This window comes from Tigriopus californicus, chromosome 11 (genome assembly GCF_007210705.1).
Source record: "Tigriopus californicus strain San Diego chromosome 11, Tcal_SD_v2.1, whole genome shotgun sequence".
In the NCBI taxonomy this organism is placed as follows: domain Eukaryota; kingdom Metazoa; phylum Arthropoda; class Copepoda; order Harpacticoida; family Harpacticidae; genus Tigriopus; species Tigriopus californicus.
The window spans coordinates 672772-693673 of NC_081450.1; the positions used below are offsets into that span (position 1 = coordinate 672772).

The 20902-nt window shown below is 41.9% G+C and overlaps 3 protein-coding genes across 4 annotated transcripts; 1 reads left to right on the forward strand and 2 right to left on the reverse strand.

The window, feature by feature from the left end:
• Nucleotides 1-202: 202 nt before the first annotated feature.
• LOC131891099 (DNA-directed RNA polymerase III subunit RPC8-like) lies at nucleotides 203-2431 on the forward strand. Its single transcript, XM_059240603.1, has 3 exons — nucleotides 203-1032; nucleotides 1141-1449; nucleotides 2053-2431. Exons 1-3 carry the CDS (start codon nucleotides 961-963, stop codon nucleotides 2302-2304), a joined length of 633 nt encoding a protein of 210 aa, XP_059096586.1. The 5' UTR covers nucleotides 203-960; the 3' UTR covers nucleotides 2305-2431.
• On the reverse strand, nucleotides 2423-16607 carry LOC131891093 (neprilysin-like). Of its 2 annotated transcripts, XM_059240597.1 has the most exons (11): nucleotides 16178-16607; nucleotides 12695-12967; nucleotides 12477-12612; nucleotides 9923-10115; nucleotides 7672-7866; nucleotides 7323-7597; nucleotides 7086-7255; nucleotides 5208-5446; nucleotides 4926-5114; nucleotides 2942-3101; nucleotides 2423-2877 (listed from the first exon to the last, which is right to left on the reverse strand). In XM_059240597.1, the coding sequence occupies exons 1-11, from the start codon at nucleotides 16419-16421 to the stop codon at nucleotides 2573-2575; spliced, it is 2379 nt and encodes a 792-aa protein (XP_059096580.1). In that variant the 5' UTR covers nucleotides 16422-16607; the 3' UTR covers nucleotides 2423-2572. The 2 variants fall into 2 exon arrangements, with proteins under 2 accessions (XP_059096580.1, XP_059096581.1); XM_059240598.1 differs by lacking the exons at nucleotides 2423-2877; nucleotides 2942-3101 and adding an exon at nucleotides 4081-4741.
• Nucleotides 16608-17443: 836 nt separating this feature from the next.
• On the reverse strand, nucleotides 17444-19282 carry LOC131891096 (uncharacterized). Its single transcript, XM_059240600.1, has 2 exons — nucleotides 18660-19282; nucleotides 17444-18598 (listed from the first exon to the last, which is right to left on the reverse strand). The coding sequence occupies exons 1-2, from the start codon at nucleotides 19047-19049 to the stop codon at nucleotides 17822-17824; spliced, it is 1167 nt and encodes a 388-aa protein (XP_059096583.1). The 5' UTR covers nucleotides 19050-19282; the 3' UTR covers nucleotides 17444-17821.
• Between the last annotated feature and the right edge of the window lie 1620 nt (nucleotides 19283-20902).

The following is a 20902-nucleotide window of genomic DNA, read 5'->3' on the forward strand; positions in this document are numbered from 1 at the left end:
TCCTTTTGTAGAAACTTGTACATTTCAACACTTTCATCAAATGAAAATAAAGTGATACCCATGTATGACAATGCCTTACAGGTTCAAAAGCATTTGGAATCATATATTTTGGTAAGGTTTGAACACGGAAAAGGTTATAGTATACCAATTCAATCTCTGATTAGGAAAAACAGAAAAATGAGTTTGGCAGTTATGCCATGTCCATTCAGTAAGGCAAAAGCTAGGTTAGAAGACGGTTATTGGAGAATGGACAATGTACATCTGATTGAAGGATATATATTGTAGACTCAGAACATACTCATGGGCATTGGACGAGTCCATACCAAGAGCAGCAACGACACAAATCCTTGAAATACACCCCAGCAATTTGGGAAAATTAGAAAAATTGGGATTCAGACTGATTAGAAAAAGCTCAGATACCAATCACAAAAATTTAGATCTTATGCATAACGCTAGTTACACTGATTATGACCAGCTGATGAACCCTGCAGTTGAATTCATCTAATCTTGTGCCTCGAACTCGCAATCAATAGTCCCTTAGATAGTTGGCCATGCTGATCTCAAATTCTGTTCTCTGAAATCTATTCATCTATTCCGCAAGGCAATATCCCGTTCATGAATAACGAAACCTAGGGTCTCAATTACCCAAGAAAATGAGTTGGACGAGCTATCTCCACAGATAAACAAACATAAACAGCTAACCAACCAACGAGCAAACGAGCACACGCATGCCTATTATTGCCTACCTCCCCTACTTCCCTTACTTCCCTTACTTCTCCTGGCTGGAGGGCGAAGGAGTCATGCCGGAAAGTGGGCATGAGCCTTGGTCTGAGCCATGCTCTGTCTGAGCACATGGCCGGTGACTCGTAATCCTTGAATGGTTCATTAAATCGAATCCCGTTGAGAAGTGACAGGCTGGATAGACGTGAGCCTCCCTCCCTCATCATCATCATCATCGTCATGTTTTTGTTAAGTCGGCTCAGCTCTTTGGTTCGCCTGAGCCCGTCCCAATGGAAACGCCCACTGCCCGAGGTCTGACCGTTAGCTTGGTGCCTGGAGTGCCTTGATCCGGAGATGGATTGGCCTGGCTCTGCTCTGAGCCGATGGGTGATTATCATCATGTTCTGGGTTCCTTTTCAGGCCTTGACCGATGCCTTGAATGTCCAATTGGCCAACAAAGTCATGCACAATGTGGGTCTCGTGCTCTCGGTGTACGACCTCTTGTGCGTGGGCGACTCGTACTTGTTGCCCATGGACTGGGAAGGTGCGTCGCACACGCGCGTCACGTTCCGCGTCATCGTGTTCCGCCCTTTTGTCGAGGAGATTGCCGTGGGCAAGATCAAGAGTTGCACCCGCGAAGGCGTCCTCGTCTCGCTCGGATTCTTCGATGACATCCTCATCAAACCCGAAGCATTGCAACACCCCAAGCGATTCGACGAGACCGAACAAGTAAGACGCGTGAAGGCGTGCTCAAGGCGTGCTCAAGGCGTGCTCAAGGCGTGCTCAAGGCGTGCTCAAGGCGTGCTCGCACTCGTCCAGACCCAATGTCAATCCGTCATCTAGAGTCACAGGACCACTCCAGACTGTCACATTGCGGGCTAGGGGGCGTGGAGATTGCCTCAAACTCGCAGTTCTAGACATACCTGATGATTAGATACCGATCAAAAAGGTTGCTTTCACGTCGAGTAGCAGTGCTAGAAGTTTGACGGTTCCGATGTGTCACCCAAAAGGTGATGCCAGGCATTGGCAAGTAAACCGCTTAGGACCACCCTCTCAAATGTCTGCTCGACATACGAATAATGTTTTTGGTTGGAGGCTCCTAATGATCAAACAGCAAGTCATCGGGGTTTGAGCCCGGTTGAATTCGCCTGAATCTGAACGGGGCGTCCAATTGCCATCAGTCACGCCCATTTTTAGTATTGGATTACGCCTCTTGTACCTAGCAATCTTAAGGGAACCTACCCACATCATGAGGGCTCAGTCCGGCCTGTCGGCCGTCCAAGATTCCGGAACCAGGCGTTCTTTCATCCTACCCTATTGATTTGATTGCAGGTGTGGGTGTGGGAATACCCCACGGACGAAGGTCATCATGACATGTTCATGGATCCCGGCGAAGAGATCCGATTCCGCGTGACCTCCGAAGTCTTTGTGGACACGTCCCCCACCGCCCCGGAAGCTGCCCCCAAAGAACCACCAACCAGCGGGTCCAATGCTGACCTGGCCGAGGTGAAACGTATTCCTTACCTGCTCCATGCCTCGGTCAATGAACCGGGTTTGGGTCTCATTTCGTGGTGGAACTCCTAGCCCACTCCACCCATTGGACATATAGTACACACCTCACGCCTATTTACAGCTATCCATGGTTTATCGCCGCTACTATTTACCACATGCATTCAATCCGTCAAAATATTGAGCGTTTCAATGGCAACAAGCGGGCGAATTTATTGTTGACGATCTTAGATTGAATCGGGTAGTACGTATCACAGAGACAAATAGTAACTTGTTTGAAGGACGAAAATATTTCAGGGTCGAATATTGCTTGGAGAGAGAAAAGCAATATGTTTCGATAGAATCACCAGATCCGGCACGGCTTTTCCGCCACCATTGGGTCGGTCTTTTGACAGCCAAAAGTTTGTGCAAATTCCTCCATATTCCTCAAGGTGGCTGTAACTCGGACCCAATTGAGCGGATGCGAATCTTGCAGCCGACCTATGACGGATTGCACATCCTCCACATCACACCACATCGTGGCGTAGCTCATGAAGAAGATTTGCTTGTGGTTAAACTTGCTCAGACCGGGCAAGGAGGCCTCAGAGTTACCTTTGCTGGCCAAGTAATTGTTGTAAGCCCGCCAAGCTTCCCTCAAACCGCCATTATCTGTGAGAGGAAGATCGGATCCGAGTGAAAGTCTGATCTTGCGGGGTTGTGAAGATCTATTAACCTGCAATATTCTCGCCCAGGGTGATCAGACCATTCACATGGGTGGGCCCTGTGTACCCGGGGATCTTTTTGAGGAAGTCAAGCTTGTACTTGGAATACTGATCCACAAAGCATTGTTGGCGTTCTTTGAAACGTTTGGCCGTTGCCTCAGACCACCAATTCTGAAATCATTATAATTCGTGTCTGCTAAGTATCATCCATACGTAGAAATAGGTCTCCATGGACCGTGAAATTGCTCAAAACCGTACCCAAGAATGTGCCAAAAGTTGGTTGGAGAATGGCTTGATGAAATGAAGACACTGACGGACAAGCTAAGAAGGGCTGTTCTACATACGGTACAAGCTAATTATGGCTTTTATAAAGAGCACAATGTCAATGGAAATTGACAGCTTGTTCTGATTCGATTATTTAAAGCTTGGCAAGGTCATTTGAAAAGAAGCCAACAAAAAAGTTATTGAAGGACTTGTTGGAAACTCTTTGATATAATGACCATTTTCCAGCGGGTCCACTTCAGACTTTAGGAAGTGTGCTAGATCGATGTTGTGCGGTTTCGTTATCTTGAAGTGGCAGCTTAATAAGGTATCTAGTCAAAGAACGTAAATTTAGGGCGGTTTTACACTAGGATGGAAAGCCAAGATTGAATCCAGTTTGAGGATAGAAGTAGGACTAGTGTTGGGCCGAGTTTTTCCCAATATGAGTCTTTTTGTTCGACGTCAGTACAGTGAAAGACTGGAGTCGCCTCAAACCGGATTCAATCTTGGTTTTCCATCCTAGTATAAATCCGCTCTTACTCATCGAGGCATAATGCGTCTTCGCCTTGCAAGTACTGCACTATGGAAAGATTAAAGCTGGATTCTTTTCAAAATCCCTTGTCAAGTATTGAGAGAAATACGCAAATCCATCTTAACAGTCTTCTGCCTCGAAAAAAAACATAAGTAATTTTGACCTTATTTATTTATTGAATTATGGCTCAAATTTAACGCTCACATGGGCAATAGCTACCAAGATTTATTTGGATACTTCTGATAGACTTCAAAAAGGCTTTTGAACCACTGTGGCAGTCGTCTCAATGGTGAGACGAGAAGGGTAAGCTGATCATCGAAGAATCCAGCTTAAGATTGATAGGCTTCGATTCATTTTCAGGTCGTACTTACGCTACAAGAAATATATGATTTACGTTTTGCACTTCAGAAGGCGCTTTGTGAGTGAGCCTCAACCAAGTATGGGGCCGACTGGGCAGATTCTTTTTTTTTATTCAACTATATTACGTTTGAGTTATCTTTTGGCAAACTCTATCAAATTCTTCTATAAGATTAGTGATCAGGGTCACACAATGTCCGGAAAGAAATTTTGTTCATGTCATGTCACCACTAATTTACTTAGCAATCTACCGTGCCTCTTCCCCATTTCGTTTGGGTTTTCTAACGTTGGAAGTAATGGCCCCTGTAATGGTTTAAGTTTTACATTGGGCTCAATTTTTAATTCCAGGTATTCATGACAAAAAGAAATATATTTTGCTGCGCAAAGGTGTCTGCGTAACTTTCCCTTTTCCTTGATTTGGGATGATCAGGTAATCTCATCATTCGTTTCCCAAATGTAATAATTGGCAGTTTAATGTTCCCATCCGCTTGGTCCTCAGTCTTTGGGCGTGGTTAGGTTCTCAAAGCTGCCTTGAGAACGGCCAGGAGGAGTTTCCAACCGGGGACCTCTCTCATGGTAGAACACTAGGCTAATCATCGTATCACGTCTTTTAACTATTTTTTGGTTTAACCTTCGGGACCGGTGTGTGAACTCACGTCGCCTGGGGAAAAGATTCTTGCTTTATTCGAAATGCCTCCTGCGGCTACACTAGCATGCACTAGCTCATTGTATGTAAATCAAAATAAAGGGTGTAATTGCGCAGGAAACCAAAGCCAAAAACTCGCACCAGCAGTACTAAAACATATGCATAGGCTACCATGGGCGCAAGCGATATTTTCCCATACCTTCCAGTTGCCGGATTTGTCGAAGAGTGAACCCATGTTGTCAAAGCCATGGGTCATTTCATGGCCCAAGACCATTCCTAAAGCGCCAAAGTTAGAGGCACTCAAGCGATCCTTTTGGAACATTGGTGAGTGAAGAATGCCCAACGGGATCCAAATGGCGTTGAAATTTGGCACGTACATGGCATTCACCTAAAATGGAGAAATGAGAATTATGGGCGACTTTAAAGCCCAGGTTCATTATTGCAAGGATGTCGTCAATCTTTAAGATTTGGCATTTCTTACCAAGCCAGTATCAAAGGATTTATCGTCGGTATTTTCAAACGTGGGTTTCTCCTTCAATGTTGAGAGGGCCTTTCGAGTCCAAAAGATTTGCAAGTTCACAGTGTTGGCCAGCAAGGTACCGGCTTTCATTGGTGGCATCCCTTCGTAAACGTGTTCAATGACCTTCCCTTGAATCGAGTCCAAGAAGACCACCAATGTGTCCATTGAGCTCAACTTTTCTTGAGCCTTGGCACTTGTCTCTACAACAGAATCATGGCAGTTACGTAATAACATTGAGTTTTAATCACTAAAGCGCATGAATGGAGCAAAAACGGAAGTGCAATCAACACGTTCCACGACATAAGCATCCAAGGCAAGACTTTTGATTGACTAATGAGTTTCATTCATGTTAAGAATGAGCTAGTTTAAGCCGAGAGATATCTGAGGGATGTACATGATGTCAAATCGGGTGTCCCACAAGGATCCATGTCAGGTTCCCTTCCTTTTATCACCTTCATCGCTCCACTTCAGTAGCTTAGCTTAGTTGTAGTGTCAGTGTCTCTTTTTATGCTGATGATACAAAATTTGTTTGTGGCAAGAATGGTCCAGATTCGGGTTGTCTGGTAAAAGGCCTATATTAAATCTACTCTTGGGTTGCTGATGACCTCGAACTTGGCTTGACTCCAATCCCCAAGACGTTCAGACGAAGACGCATGTCCGCAACACTTAAACAAGGTGTTGCAACACCTAACACAAAATGGCATTATGTGAACAATATAAGGCAGGGACTGCTAACTCATTGGAAAACGACATCTTAGTCCTGATGATCGTTTCTATTTACTGTTTTATGCCTACCAAACTTCATCTGTCACGCTGTGGGCTAAAGAATGCCTAAATGCAACCAGGCTTCAAGATTCCAACCGTATTTCAATCAATTGATCAACTTGGCATGATCAAAAATATTAGTGCACCAAAGCTGGAAAAATAAGCTTGCTATTTGAGAAATATCTAACGTTATGATAAGGCAATTTTGGTTGAATGAGATGATTTTGCGATTCGAAGACTTTGGGAGCCAATTCTGCCTTCTTCACTTAAGTCTTTGAAATACCCAGTGGAGAGCATTAGGTGCTTGCAGAATGGAAACAATGATGGGCTGACATTTCTTTTTGCAATTCAAGGATCATTCTACATGCAAAGTCCAATTCCCTAATATGGATGTGAATATTTGTTGAGCAGGAGCATACAACAATTGTTTGCTAATTTACCGACTTTTTTACGGACCTGGGTATAATCAAATGGGTTGGTTTTGAACATTTAAATTTTGGTGCATGAAATCTAGCGTAATTGGGATTTCCGTTGTGAAAGTAGCCAATCTAGCATTTGTTGAGAAATTATACTACTTTGGACACTACGTTCAATAACTATTGGGGATGTCAAGCAAAGGAAATTCAAGGAAAAATGTGGTCCGGCACCCTGATTTTGGGCATTTTGGGGAGAGAGAACTAAGACAAACATCACAGTCAACTCGCACCGTTTGCCCATTAAATTTTTAATAATCGAGTGATTTTGAGCGAGTTGTGTTACAAAACCCTACTAAATGAGCATGTTTGGTGTTAATCAGTGAACGCACTATCAAATTGGCTAAATACCACAATGCTAATTGCCTAGACAAGCATGTAAAATGGAAAAAAATGTCAAAATCCAATGCATGCACAGTGAGGTTTGGCTGGGCATGTTGTCTTTGATTTTACTCCATAGAGTAACGTCAGTTGTCCATGAACGCGTTTACCTGACTTGGCCCTATTAGTCTTACGGTTGAAAATATCTCAACAGTAGTTTAATATAATACTAATGATTTAAAGTATCAATTCTGTAGCGACAAAATTTGTTGACCCTTACCTGCATCCATCCATTTCGCTTCATTGATGAGCTCCTTGAATGCCTCCTTCAAATTTGCAACCATGGACAAGGTCAAGTTTTTGATTTCTGCGCCGTGCTCATTCTTGATCAGCATTTGAGAGACTTTGGCACCAAAATATGATACCGTGGTCTGCACGCATGTGTCCCATCTTCAAATTGAACCACACTGACGTATACTACTTTTGACATGTACTACATATCTTCATATCAATTCACCTGGGAGGCGGGACCTCGAGACCAGTAATGCTCCCATAAAATATGTTCCTGAGTTGATACATACTCCTTGTGGTGTAGGGTGCGAATTCGACCATCTTTTGGAACACAAGCAAGTTTACCATGTCGGTGTAGGACACCTGAGCTATTACTGACGAAAGCCGCTGAAAGTATTTCCAATCCGGAACATTCACTTTGGTGGAAGGAGTCAGAACCACGCCGGTCAAGTTCTTGACCACGTGTTCAATCACTCCCGCAATATCTAACCCCTCGTCAGCCTAGGCAAATAAATGAGCAGCATTGGGGATCAATGATGGAGATAATCAATATGTGCAAGAAGAATGAACCATACCTGGGGTTTCAAAGCGGCTTTAAATTCCTGGAAAGTGACCTCTTTCAATTGATCCAGTAATGTTGGTTTAGATGTCATGATCTTGATCAGAGCCTCTTGAATGTCGACGATTCGTTTGATCGCAATCTCTAGTTCCATATCCGCTGTGCCTTGATATCGGGTCAAGGCAAGATGGTTCCGATATTGCTTGGCGATCTTAAGGATGATTGGTGCAATACAGATTTGAAAGGATCAATGAATGGGTCGAAAATGGTCACTTAAAGATGAGAATACTCATGTTTGAAGGTGTGTGCAAAAGATGCATTTTTTGAATGAATTGCCGCCATTTGTCAGTTTTATGCATATTTGACGTGTTTCACCTTATCTGCACTTTTATTTGCACTGCACTCAATTTTGGACCCAAGATAAATTCAAAATGTCTTTATGACCCCTTTCAAGACAAAAAGCTGGTCACAAAACAAGTCAAGTGGCACACTACATTCTGGCGGTGTCCATACAAAACCAAACCACCAATAACAGAGCTAGTTGGAGACCAGAGTTGGTCCAAAAGTAAAAGAAATCATCTTTTTGAGTCGGCTACCATAGTCAGTGGATCCTTATACAATGGAACTCGTTTATATCGCCGTCCTTGGGACCAAGCCAAATTGACGATACATCCGGATTGACGATATTTCAGGAGCTTCTCCATTAAGTGCATAAGGACATTGAATACGCTTATAAATAGGAGTGTTTAAATGATAAATAACTCAAAAGAAGCTCCTATTTTTGAAACTTTCTTTTAATTTCCGAGGAAACTATCAGGGAAGGATGTGAAGGCACATTCAGACTCGAAAAGTTGAATTCGGCTTGGGTGGCAGCCAAATGAACAAGCAGGGTGTATCAAATTGATAATAAAAGTTAGCATTTTTCGAAATTTCCGGCAACAAGCTGGTTCAGGTGTGCTGTGTTATTAGAAACGAAGGATATTTTTTGGCAAAAATAGGTTGCTTGAAAGAATTGTTGTTCTAGGCGGAGTCAATTAATATAAAAAACTGTGAAAATGAATCGGGATTTTGAAAAAAAAAACGACGATGTAAGCGAATTTACGATATAAACGGGTTCCACTGTATTCAGTTATCGACATTCTTCTTCCCCATGGAACTCATCAAGAAGTTGGATGCGCCTGGTGTGTGGTCTTACAACAAACAAAAGAAGATTCTCTTGCTTTGCTCCTTTCTTGGGCCTGTGTGCCGGCCCTTGGTTCTTTGCACCCGTTGTGATTTTAACAAGCATTTGCATTTTGAACGGTTTTTTTGCGTATTTTTTACATTATTGGCAATTTCTAATGCACTTATTTGGATAATTGGGCACATTTATTTGCACTTTTTGCACATCCTTACTCATGTACAAAAGGTCAAAGTAGAGGGCTTGTCACATTAGGTCAAAGTGATTCAAACAGGGCTCAGATTCTCCGCAAGGAAAGCCACTGGCATATAATTGAAAAATGAAAACCAACCAAATTCATATCACATGACTAGGGGTCGGAAAAACAGATATTTTTGGTCAGATCAAGTTTTAAACTATTTGGCCATTTTGAGGCCAAAAATACATATAAAAGCTATTATTCGAAACAACTTTTTGCTCGTTTGTATACTTTGTTCTGAATAAATAAATGTCTTCACACTTTTGGGTTAAATTGTTTTTCAGAGTCTTTGGTAAGCCAGTGATACAAAATTAAATTTGTAGAGTGATTTTTGGCTAGTCAGTTTCTGACAAAATTGAAGCAGAGTTTTTCTTTCCATCAAGTAATTATGAAATAATTTCCCATTTTGCTAAGAGCTCGCGAAATGTCCAGATATAAAAAAATTCCTGAGTAAAGATGAAGATAGTTAAACCACCAGCAATGCCAGCCTGAAAGCAACAGCAAACCCAACAGAAATTGACAAATTCAATTACAAAAAAATGCCAACGCTATTTCAAAACGGGATTGGTAAAATGGTCGTAAATTACTCGAAATGTGTACAAGAGCAAAAATATGCGTCTAAAAACAATGGCCTTAATAATTGGGTTATCATATCTATAATTAATATTTCGAAAGTAATTGGCACAGAGCTGTTAAGGAGCAATTGCCCGTATCTGTTTTATGCTCATCCTGGCTCTCTTAGTCCATTTTCAAGCAATTATTGTTTGAATTGATGAAATCAAATGCTTCAACACATCAGTTGTATAAAACAAAATTGGAAAAATAAGTTTTACTTAAAAACTGACTCACCTGCAAAAGGTAATCTCTGTAAAACGAACGAACTGCTGCGCTCTGCTTGGAATTGTTGACCAATATATATCCCGGCAAATCGAATTTTGGCGGATAGATGCTCAATATTTGCTTGTTCTTGGCATCCTTCATATCCTGGGCAACATCTAATCCAAAGAGTGATGTATCTGCCATCAAATTGAATAACAATTGTCTATAAAGAAGTGAGAATACTGCTTGAAAACCTCCATCGAATGAGAAATTGTCGCTTTTACTATTATGCTTGCAATTACTACCGCCCTATTTTTGTGCAAACCACAAGAACAATAATAATCAGCCTCCCTTCTTTCTAACAAAGCTGACGGATTTATCAGGACGGGGACCTGGATTGGAGGATTTTGTCTTTCATTAAAAACGACCATATATTTTACTTTCTTTGTTGCGTTAACTATAGCATGAACCGCTGTAATATGGACGGGGATGGTAAGGTTGAAAATTAGCAACTCCAATTCGAGTCAATGAATTAAATTCTTCTTCAAATAAGGCTAGCCCCAAATCCCTGCGATGGCGTATTTCAAATGTCAGCTCAATCAAACGACTGGGTCCAAAGTTATGCCCTCTCAAAGTGCAGTACATAACAGAGCACAGAATGAATGACTTAGCCCTCTTCTGGTAATCAATTACCACAAGAGGGCTAGTTCGTTCATTCATTGAAGAGCTCTTTGTAGTGCCTTTTGAGACTGCATAACTTTTGATCCAGTCGCTCGATCAAGCTGAAAATTGAAATGAGTAATTGTTGTAGCCTGCGATCAGGATCATTCTCATTTGAAGAAGAACATAATGCGTTAACTCAATCGCGAAAAGCTAATTCCCAAACCAAGCGTCCCGGTCCATATTCCAGTTGTTCATGACTATAAGAAGGTTTCAATACAGTGACAAAAATCATGTAATGGTTAATATGTGAAAAAGGCTGCATTTTTAAGTGCCATAAGTACCCCGTTGTGCAAACGAGTCGAGATAGTAGCAGACGCATTATATTTCAGGGAAAAGGATAACTATTTAATGAAACTGGATAGCAAACAACAAAAGTAGGAAAACGCGTGTAAGTGGTTAGTTAAAGTCGCCACACGGTAAAGACATAAGTAAGTAATAGACCTTTTTCAAGTTTGCCTTATCAGTTTCCAAAGCTATCACCATCTCCAGTTCAAAGGGCCGGTTTCTTGAAAAGTGGCTCGGTTAAAATTCCAAATTTGGCATCGTTTTGAGCGAGTTTGGCATTTAATTCCTTTCAGTGTGATCAAGGAACAGTTGAGCTTAGTGCCCTGTATTAGAAGAGTACGACAGTGAGGTCAGCGCACCGTAGCGGTTGAACGTTGAACCTTAAATTCTGTTCCAAAACAACGAGTTCAAATGCATCCCAGTTCCAAATCAAACACCTTTAAATAAAAATTTATGTTTCTACGAGTTATATACGCCATCAGCTACCCTTCAGGCACCCTTTAACAAACTTTGAACGGGTAAGGTACCACTTAATTAGCCACTTTATACATTTTCTATTGTAAAACACATAATTTGAATCTGGTGTTGCTGTGATTGCAGTTATATTAAGTAACGCTTAAGGCGCAAACATTTACAAAGATGTGTTTGGTTTGGAAGTAGGAAGCATTTGAACTCATTGTTTTAGGAACAGAATTGAAGGTTCAAACAAAATCCAACCGATATGGCGCGCTGACCTCATTGTCATACTCACCTAATACAGCGCACTAGTTAACCTAACATATGCTTTCACTTGTTTAAGTATAAGACCTTTGGAATTTGCCATTCATGCATTTAATGAGGGTCCCCAGAGGGAGCTAGCCTGGATAAAAATGGGAGAACAGACGTCATGCATTTTTCTTTGGCTTCCTTCCTCTTTGGATTTAACCCGCCACTTTCTGCAACTCAAAGCTTGACTCTTAGATGGCGGGACAATGCCACCATCAGAAAAATGCTATCATGGCCTTCTTGGAGACCAGAGCTCAGTTGATAAAGCAAAGTGGCAAAGTGTTGAAAATGATTTCAGTCATTTTGAAATATTAAAGATAAAATTGATGCTAATCAAAAGAGATTGTGAGTGAAAGGATTATAATGATGATAAGTAGTAGTTGAAGATTTAACTGGTTTTGACGTCGAGAAGCAATTCCAGAGGTTTGAATGCTAATAGTAAGTACTCGTAGAACTTGGATTATTGTGATAAACCGCTACCACTGTTCAGGGAAACCAGTTTTGTCCACCATCAGGAATGTACTCTCAACAAAAAAAAACATTTTTTTTTCGACCTTTAATGACAAGTCGTCAATTCTTTATTTAGCACGTGACTTTTGGAACTTTAAACCCAGAGGTTCTTTTATGAAGATCCAAGTCCAATGACATTTTTTTATGCTGCTCAGATCAAATTGTTACGCTTGAGTCATGCCTAACATCCGACCCTTCTCAAATGTCCTTCATGATAGATTATGACTTAGCTGAGCAATTACCAAAAGTTGTAAAATACTAGTGCGTAAATATGTTCAAAGGCTATCCAAATCTCACTTACTTCAAAACATGATTAATGTTCAGCGAGTCCTTGCTCGGAGCCGCATTCATCATAGGAATCGCCAAGTCCAAATGAACGAGCATCTCGATGACCGGTTCCAGACCCCGCTGTTCTTGAGCAGCCTCATCCATGCAACCTTAAACATTCAATCGGAACCAATGAGTTTTCCTCACCAAATACCGTCTTTAAAATAAATGGCATTCATGGCTATTTCGTACTGTGGAAGAAGTTGCGGACGTCTTTGTCAGATTTGGAGGGCGATTCAACCGGCATGATCAGGAGGCTGTGGATCTGGTGGTGTACCTTTTGCTTCTCGGATTCGAAATAAGACATTGAGTGGCTGCTTTGTGGAATGACGGTATTCTTGATGTAATTTCCGCACATGAAATGGTAGAAGTCATCACATGGCTTGACTGACTCATCCATGTTGGACAGGAGGATTGCAGCCGACTGGACGCAACCCTTGGTCATGCAAACATCATTCGTGTTTCCTGGAGTGAGGACAAGATGACAGAGATTGTTACTCAAGACGATGTCAAAGCCAAATTTGAGATGGAGCCTAACGCCTTGGCCATGACGGACGCGCCATGCGCCAAATTCTCATTGGCATACCTAATATGGCTTAATCAAGCCCGACTATGAAATACGCCACAAAAGAGGTAATTCCCATTTTTCATGACATTTACGTAATGTTCGATCTACCAACGAGTCAGAGTTGACGGATCTGGATAGTCCATAGAATTTTGTTGGTCGAAATATTTGCCCAAATCTGACTTCCCACTAGACCAAGTCACCACCAAAAAACCGCAGTCCTCATACTTCCATTCACTAGTAAAAGCAGTCGGGTTAAGATACTAAATACTGAGCGGGGCGCAATCTAAAATCCCAAAGCATAGGAAGACTATGTTCAAAAAGAGTTGCAAACTAGCAAAAAGGCTCCAGAGCAATTTGAATCCAGTAGTTGTGGCTAGCCTTCAAAGAAAGTCGGATTTGATTCAAGGTGGAATTAAGGCCTCCATTGAGACAGATCAGTTGAAAAAGGAAAGTATAGTAGTTCAGGAGGTGAGGTCGAATCCGGAGGCATTTTTCTCTCATGCAAACTCTAAGAGAAGTATGAAACCCCCTGGAGGGCCCTTTGAGGTCGATGCTGAAGCCATAGACAATGTAGAGTCAATGACCAACATAGTTGGAGATCAGTTTTCTAGTGTGTTTTCAACTCCAAAGAGTTTAGGAGCAACAGCCCATTGCTCTGTTGATGAGTTTGTTGAGATTGGCAAGGCTTGTCAAGTTGAGCATTTCGATGATCTCGTAGTCACAGATCAAGATGCTTTAGAGGCCATCAGGAACTTGAGACTCTCGAGCTCCCCTGGCCCTGATGGGGTGACATCTCAGTTTCTGATGAGATGCTCACAGGTTCTTGCTCCTGTTTTCTCGTATTTGATGCGTTGCATCTTGGACCAGGGCAAGTTCCCCTCTTTTCTGAAGGTAGCTCATGTTGTTCCAATTTTCAAAGGGGGAGATAAGTCGCTCCCCGGTAATTATAGGCCGATTTCTCTAACTTCGAATATTGCGAAGGTGTTTGAGAAGATCATGAAGTCCAAACTTGTTGAATTTCTTGAGGTCAATGAAGTCCTTCCTCGTAGCCAGCATGGGTTCCAACACATACCCAACTGATTGAACATATAGAGCAGGTTATTGAAGGACTAGAGAGCCATGAATCAGTCGATGTAGTTTCTCTCGACTTTGCCAAGGCCTTTGACAAGGTACATCATGACTTTTTAGCTAACAGACTCCATGAGATTGGGATCCAAGGCAAGGTTCTCAATTGGCTAAGAAGTTTCATTTGTGGTAGGAAGCAATTAGTTAAGGTTGAGGGATCCCTTAGTGACATACATGATGTCAAGTCGGGTGTTCCTCACGGCTCCATTTTGGGTCCTCTCCTTTTTCATCATCTTCATTGCTCCGCTTCAGAAGCTTGGTAGTAGTAATGTCAGTATCTCTTCCTATGCTGATGATACAAAATATGTAGTTGGTAGGAATGGTCAGAAATCCGGTTATCTAGTAGAGGTCCCAGACCAAATCTGCTCTTGGGTTGCTGCTAGTAACATGGCACTGAATGGAATAAGATTCCGCTCAATGACCTTTGGGTCGACGCCATTAGACACTCCACTATTAGATGATCAAAGTAAGGACATTGAGCAGGTCTCATCCATGAAGGATTTAGGTGTAGTCCTCCAAGATAATGGAAAGTTCGATGAGCATATCCAGTTGAAAGTTGGTAAGGCTTTTCAAACATGTGGTTGGATATATCGCACGTTTAAGTCCAGAGATAGTGTCACGATGCTAACTCTGTACAAGTCGATTGTTCAGCCGTATCTTGAATATGCCTCTCCCATTTGAGCTCCAATTAGTTCAGCAGGTTTGCAAAAGCTCGAGCAGGCCCAAAGATGTTTTACTAGGAACATTGAAGATATGAGAGAGCTCTCGTATTGGGAGAGGTTAGAAAGGTTGGGACAGTACAGTATTCGGAGAAGGTGCGAAAGGTATCTGATATTGTACGTTTTCAAAAGCATTCATGAGCTTTGTCCCAACCTAGGATTTAGGATCAATTCTAGTGACCGTAGAGGCTTAATGTACGTTTTGAGAGCACCTTCAAGCCCTCGAGAATCCAGGCTAGTTTGAACAACGAAGTCCAACTCTCTTCTTTTTCGGTCTCCTTCATTGTGCAATTTGCTGCCCTCAAATATTCGTAGGGCGTATGTATGCGTTGATTCAGTAGCAGGATTTAAGTCAGACTGGGACAAGTTTTTAACTGGAATTTCCGATCAACCTTACATTCAAGGTTTAGCCAGATCAGCTAACTCTAATTTGTTGGTCGATCAAATAAAAGATAAAAAAAGTTAAGTAAACTGAATAAAGTTCTCGTCTTGAAATCCCAGCAGCGGTAAGGATGTCCGCAAAAAAAGGGAAAAAAACAGAGGGAGTGTTTAAAAGTGTGCTGTGCACGAAATACCTTTTTCATACGACCAAAATGTCCATGAGAAGTGAGAATGTAATCAATAATTTTAAAGGTTGCTTTGTTTACGTTTTCAGCCTTTAATTTTCTTCTATGCGGGGAAGTACAGCTTCAAATGCTTGTAAAATCTCTTAGGCAGAGGTGTTGCACAAAAATACACAATGTGGTAGATACCCAACTCCGCTGGCTTTTCATTGGGGCAACATTGCTTGGCTACAGCAAATTAATGGATTGATAAAAAAGTGTACTTTTTGAAAATATTAAAACTTCTATGCAAGTCTCAACTTAAATCAAATCCCTAGAACTTCTGTGCGCAATGAAAGCGCCTTCACATTTAGTCACAACAAAAGCAATATGGGCAAATGTTCGGTTTCCAGGGAAAGATGTTGCCATAAAGGAACTTATCAACACTTAATTGGGCCTGAAAGCGTCTACTTTTGATTTTGGTAAATTTTCCAAAGGTGGGCATGATATATCAATTTGATCGTTTGGTATCAAATTTGCAAACAATTCAGGCTTTTGCAGGGCTTCTTCCTTTCCTTTTTCTTTGACGATTAGCTCTCCTTTCACTATTGTTGGCCTGTTATGGCACATAAAAGAGTTTTCAAACCTCACATGATGTTGAATTTTGTCGCTGGCAGACATCTGTTATTTTGCCCAACACCCTAACGTAGAACCTAATTACCTGGAACCGTTTCAGGTCCGGCAGCTGAACGAGTAGAGTCGACAGTTGCCTCTCTGGCCATTATCTTGCTATAATCCATTGTTTTCCAGTATTCTGGAATGTCACTCTTGATCGGTTCTGTGGACGCTCTTTTGATCGAATTGGGTCCCCAAGTGCCATGATAGCTGTTCTTCACGTGGGTTTGTAAGCCGAAAATGGCCGCAAGGTGGCACAGAAGCAAAAGCACGGTTCCTAGAGCTCCCATATTTTGACGGTTGAAATCGTTTCCACTTTATGCACAGGACATTTTGAACACTTCCCTCGAGAAATAATAAGCGTGTGTGGGAATTGCTCCTGGGCTTTTAGACAATGGCAAAAGAGAAGACGGGACTGCGTCTGACAGAGCAGGCTCAGAACAAGTGTCAGAAACCTTTTCGTGCCTTAATGATAGGCTATTGAACAGGACGAGAAAAGATGTTAAAACATTTGTGGAAAAGGGATCTTAGGGAACTCCTGACGGATTGTCCCCTTTCCTCAGGCTTCTGCTTATTTGGCCTTTAAATCTATTCACACCGTATGATGGTTAATGTAACTTGAATGAAACATCACGTAGCATGCTCAAAAAATGCAAACCTTTAAGACATGTTTTGTAATTATCAAAAGTATACTTAGTCGTGCATTCTGTTGAATTCGGAAGAAACTATATGCAATAGATAACTCTTACAGATTTGAGTTTTTCCTTAAGACCTTGTTGAAATGGAATGAAAACTGTTTCCTTGAGACATCATTGCTTACCTTCAATCTTCATTAATTGTTCAAGTAGGTGTGCTGTTAATATCTTCCCTAAACAATTAAAGTATACATTTTTAGAGCGTTTTGAGTAATAGCATACAAAATTTTGAGCTGTTTAAAATTTATGGAAGCAATTTACCTTACTTTTGTGATTTTGAAAACTGGTTTTGGATTTTTGGGCATCTGAGTTTAGATATAGCTGAGGCATTCTTTGAAGCTAAAACCCATGAGAAATGGTCAAGTAATCCCACATAACTCATGAGCACTTCCTCCAATTTGTATTTAAGTGCCAACTAATATTGCATAAGCAATAAAATTTGAGTTGTTCCTTTAAAGCTGGAAAAATGCCAAGATTTGTTTGAGATTGGGAAAGGCTTTGTTACCAAATTGGTTAGACATCAACTTGTCTCATTGCCAAGTAATCTCAGTGAGGGACTAAAATACTATAAGGCAAAGGTCAAAACAATGTACCCCTTGCAAATGCCAAGAAGAAAATGCTATGCATTTATTAACCATGAAATGTCTGATGATACATAATTATGAGTAAGTTGAATAATTGTTCAATTGACAAAAAATTCCAAACAAATGTGGCGATTTCTTTGGAAAGTAAGCACAAGTGGAACACAATATGGTGCTCCATATTCTTGGCACTAGCTTGCCTGATTAGGGTTTCAAGAAATAATTGTGATCAGATGTTTCTCAAAACTCAAATAAAACAACGTGTCGATTCTTAAACAAAGAGACATAGGACATAACTTAGTACATTATTCCAAATATTCATGACTTGGTGACTGCATTGCAGTTGAAATCATGCGACTAGACAAAGTGACTAGCTGAGTTAAAAACTACGTGGGTTGCGAGATCTTTTTAGGGTTACTCCTCCACTTTCCGAGGAGTCTGGTCCAATGGCTTACGAATGAGTTTCCTCCTCCTTCGAACAACCGGTTTATTATTCCCCAGATTAACACCAGTGTCCAGTTCCATGTCCTCGGGAAGGGGGTGTGACTCTTGGGCTGGGCCAGTTTGGTCCACGAAAGTGAGACTAGGCTCCCCATTGACCTCATGCCGGCGGCTACCCGCCAACATGGCATTCTTGGCTCGTTGATACATTTTGTATTTTTGCTCCTCGCTCAAGTTGCTAAACATGTTAGCCTGACCTTGTTCTTCGGCCTCCAACAAGTGCTGGATCTGATCCACACTCATGCCCGTGATAGGGTCCTCGGCTGACACGGCCTCATTATCCTCGGTCACCTTGATCTTTCGGGATTCATAATCGTAGTTGGAAGATGACTTGGATGGTTTGTTGGGGGCGAAGGCGTTAAAAAGGGCGGAGTCGGCGATAGTCTTGGACAAAAATGAAAGGGGTCCGGATGAAAACGAGCTCTTGGACGTCAAAAGAGGAGCCCCGTACGAGGAGGAAGGGCTGTTGTAAGTGTTGCTGCCACCAGTGCTGCTGGGGGATTTGTAACTAGGAATGGTGTATCCGGAGCTGGATGATGAGTAGGAATCCGGATTGGAGCCAAAAAGGCCGCGACCCGAGTTGGTGGTCTCGTACAGACCACTGGCCACGACCCAAGCCAACGACGAAGTGAAGAAGTTGAACGCGTTCTGAGCCACGTGGATGGCTACATAATCTGGCCGGAACAAACCCTGCAAAGGATTCACAAAAAAATGAAATACTGCATGGACCCAAACCCAATTTCTTTTGTACCTCAATCACTCTGGCGGAATCGATGTTCAAGTTGAACAAATTGGTAGTTCCATCCGAGGTCGTGTATCCATCGTTGCTGTTAGTGCCGCCAAGATCGAAGATGAATCTGGCCAACCGCTCCAACTCCGGCGCTTTCTCGCTCAGCCTCGAGGTCATTTCACCGACTTTGCGGAACTTTTTCTCAAACCCCGCCAAGGGAGTGGCAACTGCCAAATGCTCTCCATCCGAGCTTAGCTCCACGGGATTAACATTGGGTGGTGGAACTGCCGCCTTTGTGGGCTCAATATTGGGCGGAGTGGACTCGACCGGGGCTGGGATCGTGGCACATTGAGCGAAACCCACAAAAACCAACATTAGACCACATGTGCTCTTGAGTTTCAGATGCCACATGTTGGACACGTTAAGATGTGGAGACAAGAGAGAGGGTCAACTGGAGTGATGATGGTCACAAAGCAAATTTGGTGACTGGGATGGGGTGGGCGATACTTGTTAAAAGCAACTATGGATGCTTCGTAGCTACTGCACTAGTACTTAAAAGAGGATCTGCTAGATGAGGATGTCACCTTCACAACCTCCACAACAAGACTGATGAATTTGGATTGGTCTATCTAAAGAGGACAATTTCATGAGCCAAAAGTGTCCTCGTCATTCAAACCGAATGGTCTCTCGGTCGATCGGTTTCTCGACGTTTTTAGACGGGCTTGGCATTTCTCCTCCCTCTGACACACGAGCTATGGGCAGGGCATGCACGTACGTACGTCGATTGTCTGCTTCCTTTCGAATTATTTTAATTGTTGTCTTCAGCCAAGTGTGAAAATCCGCGTCCTCTTCTTCTGAGACAACATCACCAGCGCAAAGCACTGGAATCGCTTATAAAGTTTCATCCCTCGTGTCTTTCATGTCATTTCCTCGTAGGCAAAGAAGAACATGGCGTTAAAAGAAGGACCATTAGCAAAGGTGGGCCTGGCCATTGTAAATTTATGCGACTGTTATGTCTGAACTTTGTATCCCCATTTTTAACCCTCATCTGCATGCACGATTTACTCAAATTGAGCCAAAGTATTTTGAGATCAAAGGACAAAGGGAACGTGTAACTTTTCTTGCCTTGCTTCAGAGTCATCTTGGCAATGCATTATTTTGGTTCATGCAAATCCCACGACAATGTGTTAATATTTAAAGAGAACTCACCATTGCCTCATTTGAAGTCAAAAATATGTATGCCAAGAATGAAGTAATCATTAATTTTGTCATCGGTGACTTGTTTCATCCAATTGTTGTTTGCTTTAAGAGATCCCTCATCCAACGCAACATGCCCACCTATGAAAAGTTGACGAGTTGACTTGGAACAAGCTTCCATTGACTCAACGCGGGCAGATCGCTCTCATTGCTTTCAATTAGATTTCGCTAATGGTACAAAAAGACACTTCGCCAAGGTGACAAGTACAAAACCATCGGAGGTTATCAATCTCACTTCGGCAGCGTTGCCGGTGATGACCTTCAAGGTCATGATTCAAGCCCAACCAAGCATGTTTATTCACGGATCCATCTCCTTGTTTTGCATATTGTACCACCTAGTACGTGAAGTGTCCGGTGCCCCCACATGTACTTGCACTTACAAGAGCAACCTTGACATTAATTGTCATGAAAAGATTGATCCTTGTCCGAGAAATATGCTCCGTCCATCAAATAGTGTCTGTATAAACGAACTTTTAATCTAGACAGTCTTGGATCAGTTGCAGAGACCCTGTCCTTTTCTATGAAGTTAGTCGTTGACATCTCTAATTGAATCAGGGTGGTGCAATACATATATAAAAATCCAGATGCAAAAACATTTGACACTCATTCAGTGCGATTTAGTGCCATGGTTTTGGGACTAAAGGTCCCTGCATTCCGAAACATGTCAATCACGGGATCTGCATTGAGGTGGAACTTTATTTAAAACTCAGGACGAAGAATCAAGTGCAGAGAATTTGGTTCTCCCACATGCATGATTTAATGGAGCTCCAGACAATGGCATGATAGTGTTGACAATATTGATAAGACTGTGTTCAACCCAAAAAATGTCGCCTTGAGCTTATCCTGTACAAGCGGTTTAATTATTATTAAGTCTTACGCTTTTGTCGTTGGTCATAGATTATAGGACATATTGTTTTGAATGTCTTCTCTAAACGTTAATTGGCACCTTAATTGTACGATTATAAGATTTTGTTTTTTATTTGTTATTCTGGCACAACTAGACAAAG

What these genes read in the sequence shown, in the direction of transcription:
- LOC131891099 (XM_059240603.1), top strand. Translation starts at nt 961, where the DNA reads ATGTTTTTGTTAAGTCGGCTCAGCTCTTTGGTTCGCCTGAGCCCGTCC. An exon ending in GGAAACGCCCACTGCCCGAG is followed by an intron (nt 1,033 to 1,140) that starts GTCTGACCGTTA and finishes GTTCCTTTTCAG; the next exon opens with GCCTTGACCGATGCCTTGAA. An exon ending in GATTCGACGAGACCGAACAA is followed by an intron (nt 1,450 to 2,052) that starts GTAAGACGCGTG and finishes ATTTGATTGCAG; the next exon opens with GTGTGGGTGTGGGAATACCC.
- LOC131891093 (XM_059240597.1), bottom strand. Translation starts at nt 16,421, where the DNA reads ATGGGAGCTCTAGGAACCGTGCTTTTGCTTCTGTGCCACCTTGCGGCC. An exon ending in CGTCCGCAACTTCTTCCACA is followed by an intron (nt 12,613 to 12,694) that starts GTACGAAATAGC and finishes TGAATGTTTAAG; the next exon opens with GTTGCATGGATGAGGCTGCT. An exon ending in CTCGAGGTCCCGCCTCCCAG is followed by an intron (nt 7,256 to 7,322) that starts GTGAATTGATAT and finishes TTCAATTTGAAG; the next exon opens with ATGGGACACATGCGTGCAGA.
- LOC131891096 (XM_059240600.1), bottom strand. Translation starts at nt 19,049, where the DNA reads ATGTGGCATCTGAAACTCAAGAGCACATGTGGTCTAATGTTGGTTTTT. An exon ending in ATTCCGCCAGAGTGATTGAG is followed by an intron (nt 18,599 to 18,659) that starts GTACAAAAGAAA and finishes AATCCTTTGCAG; the next exon opens with GGTTTGTTCCGGCCAGATTA.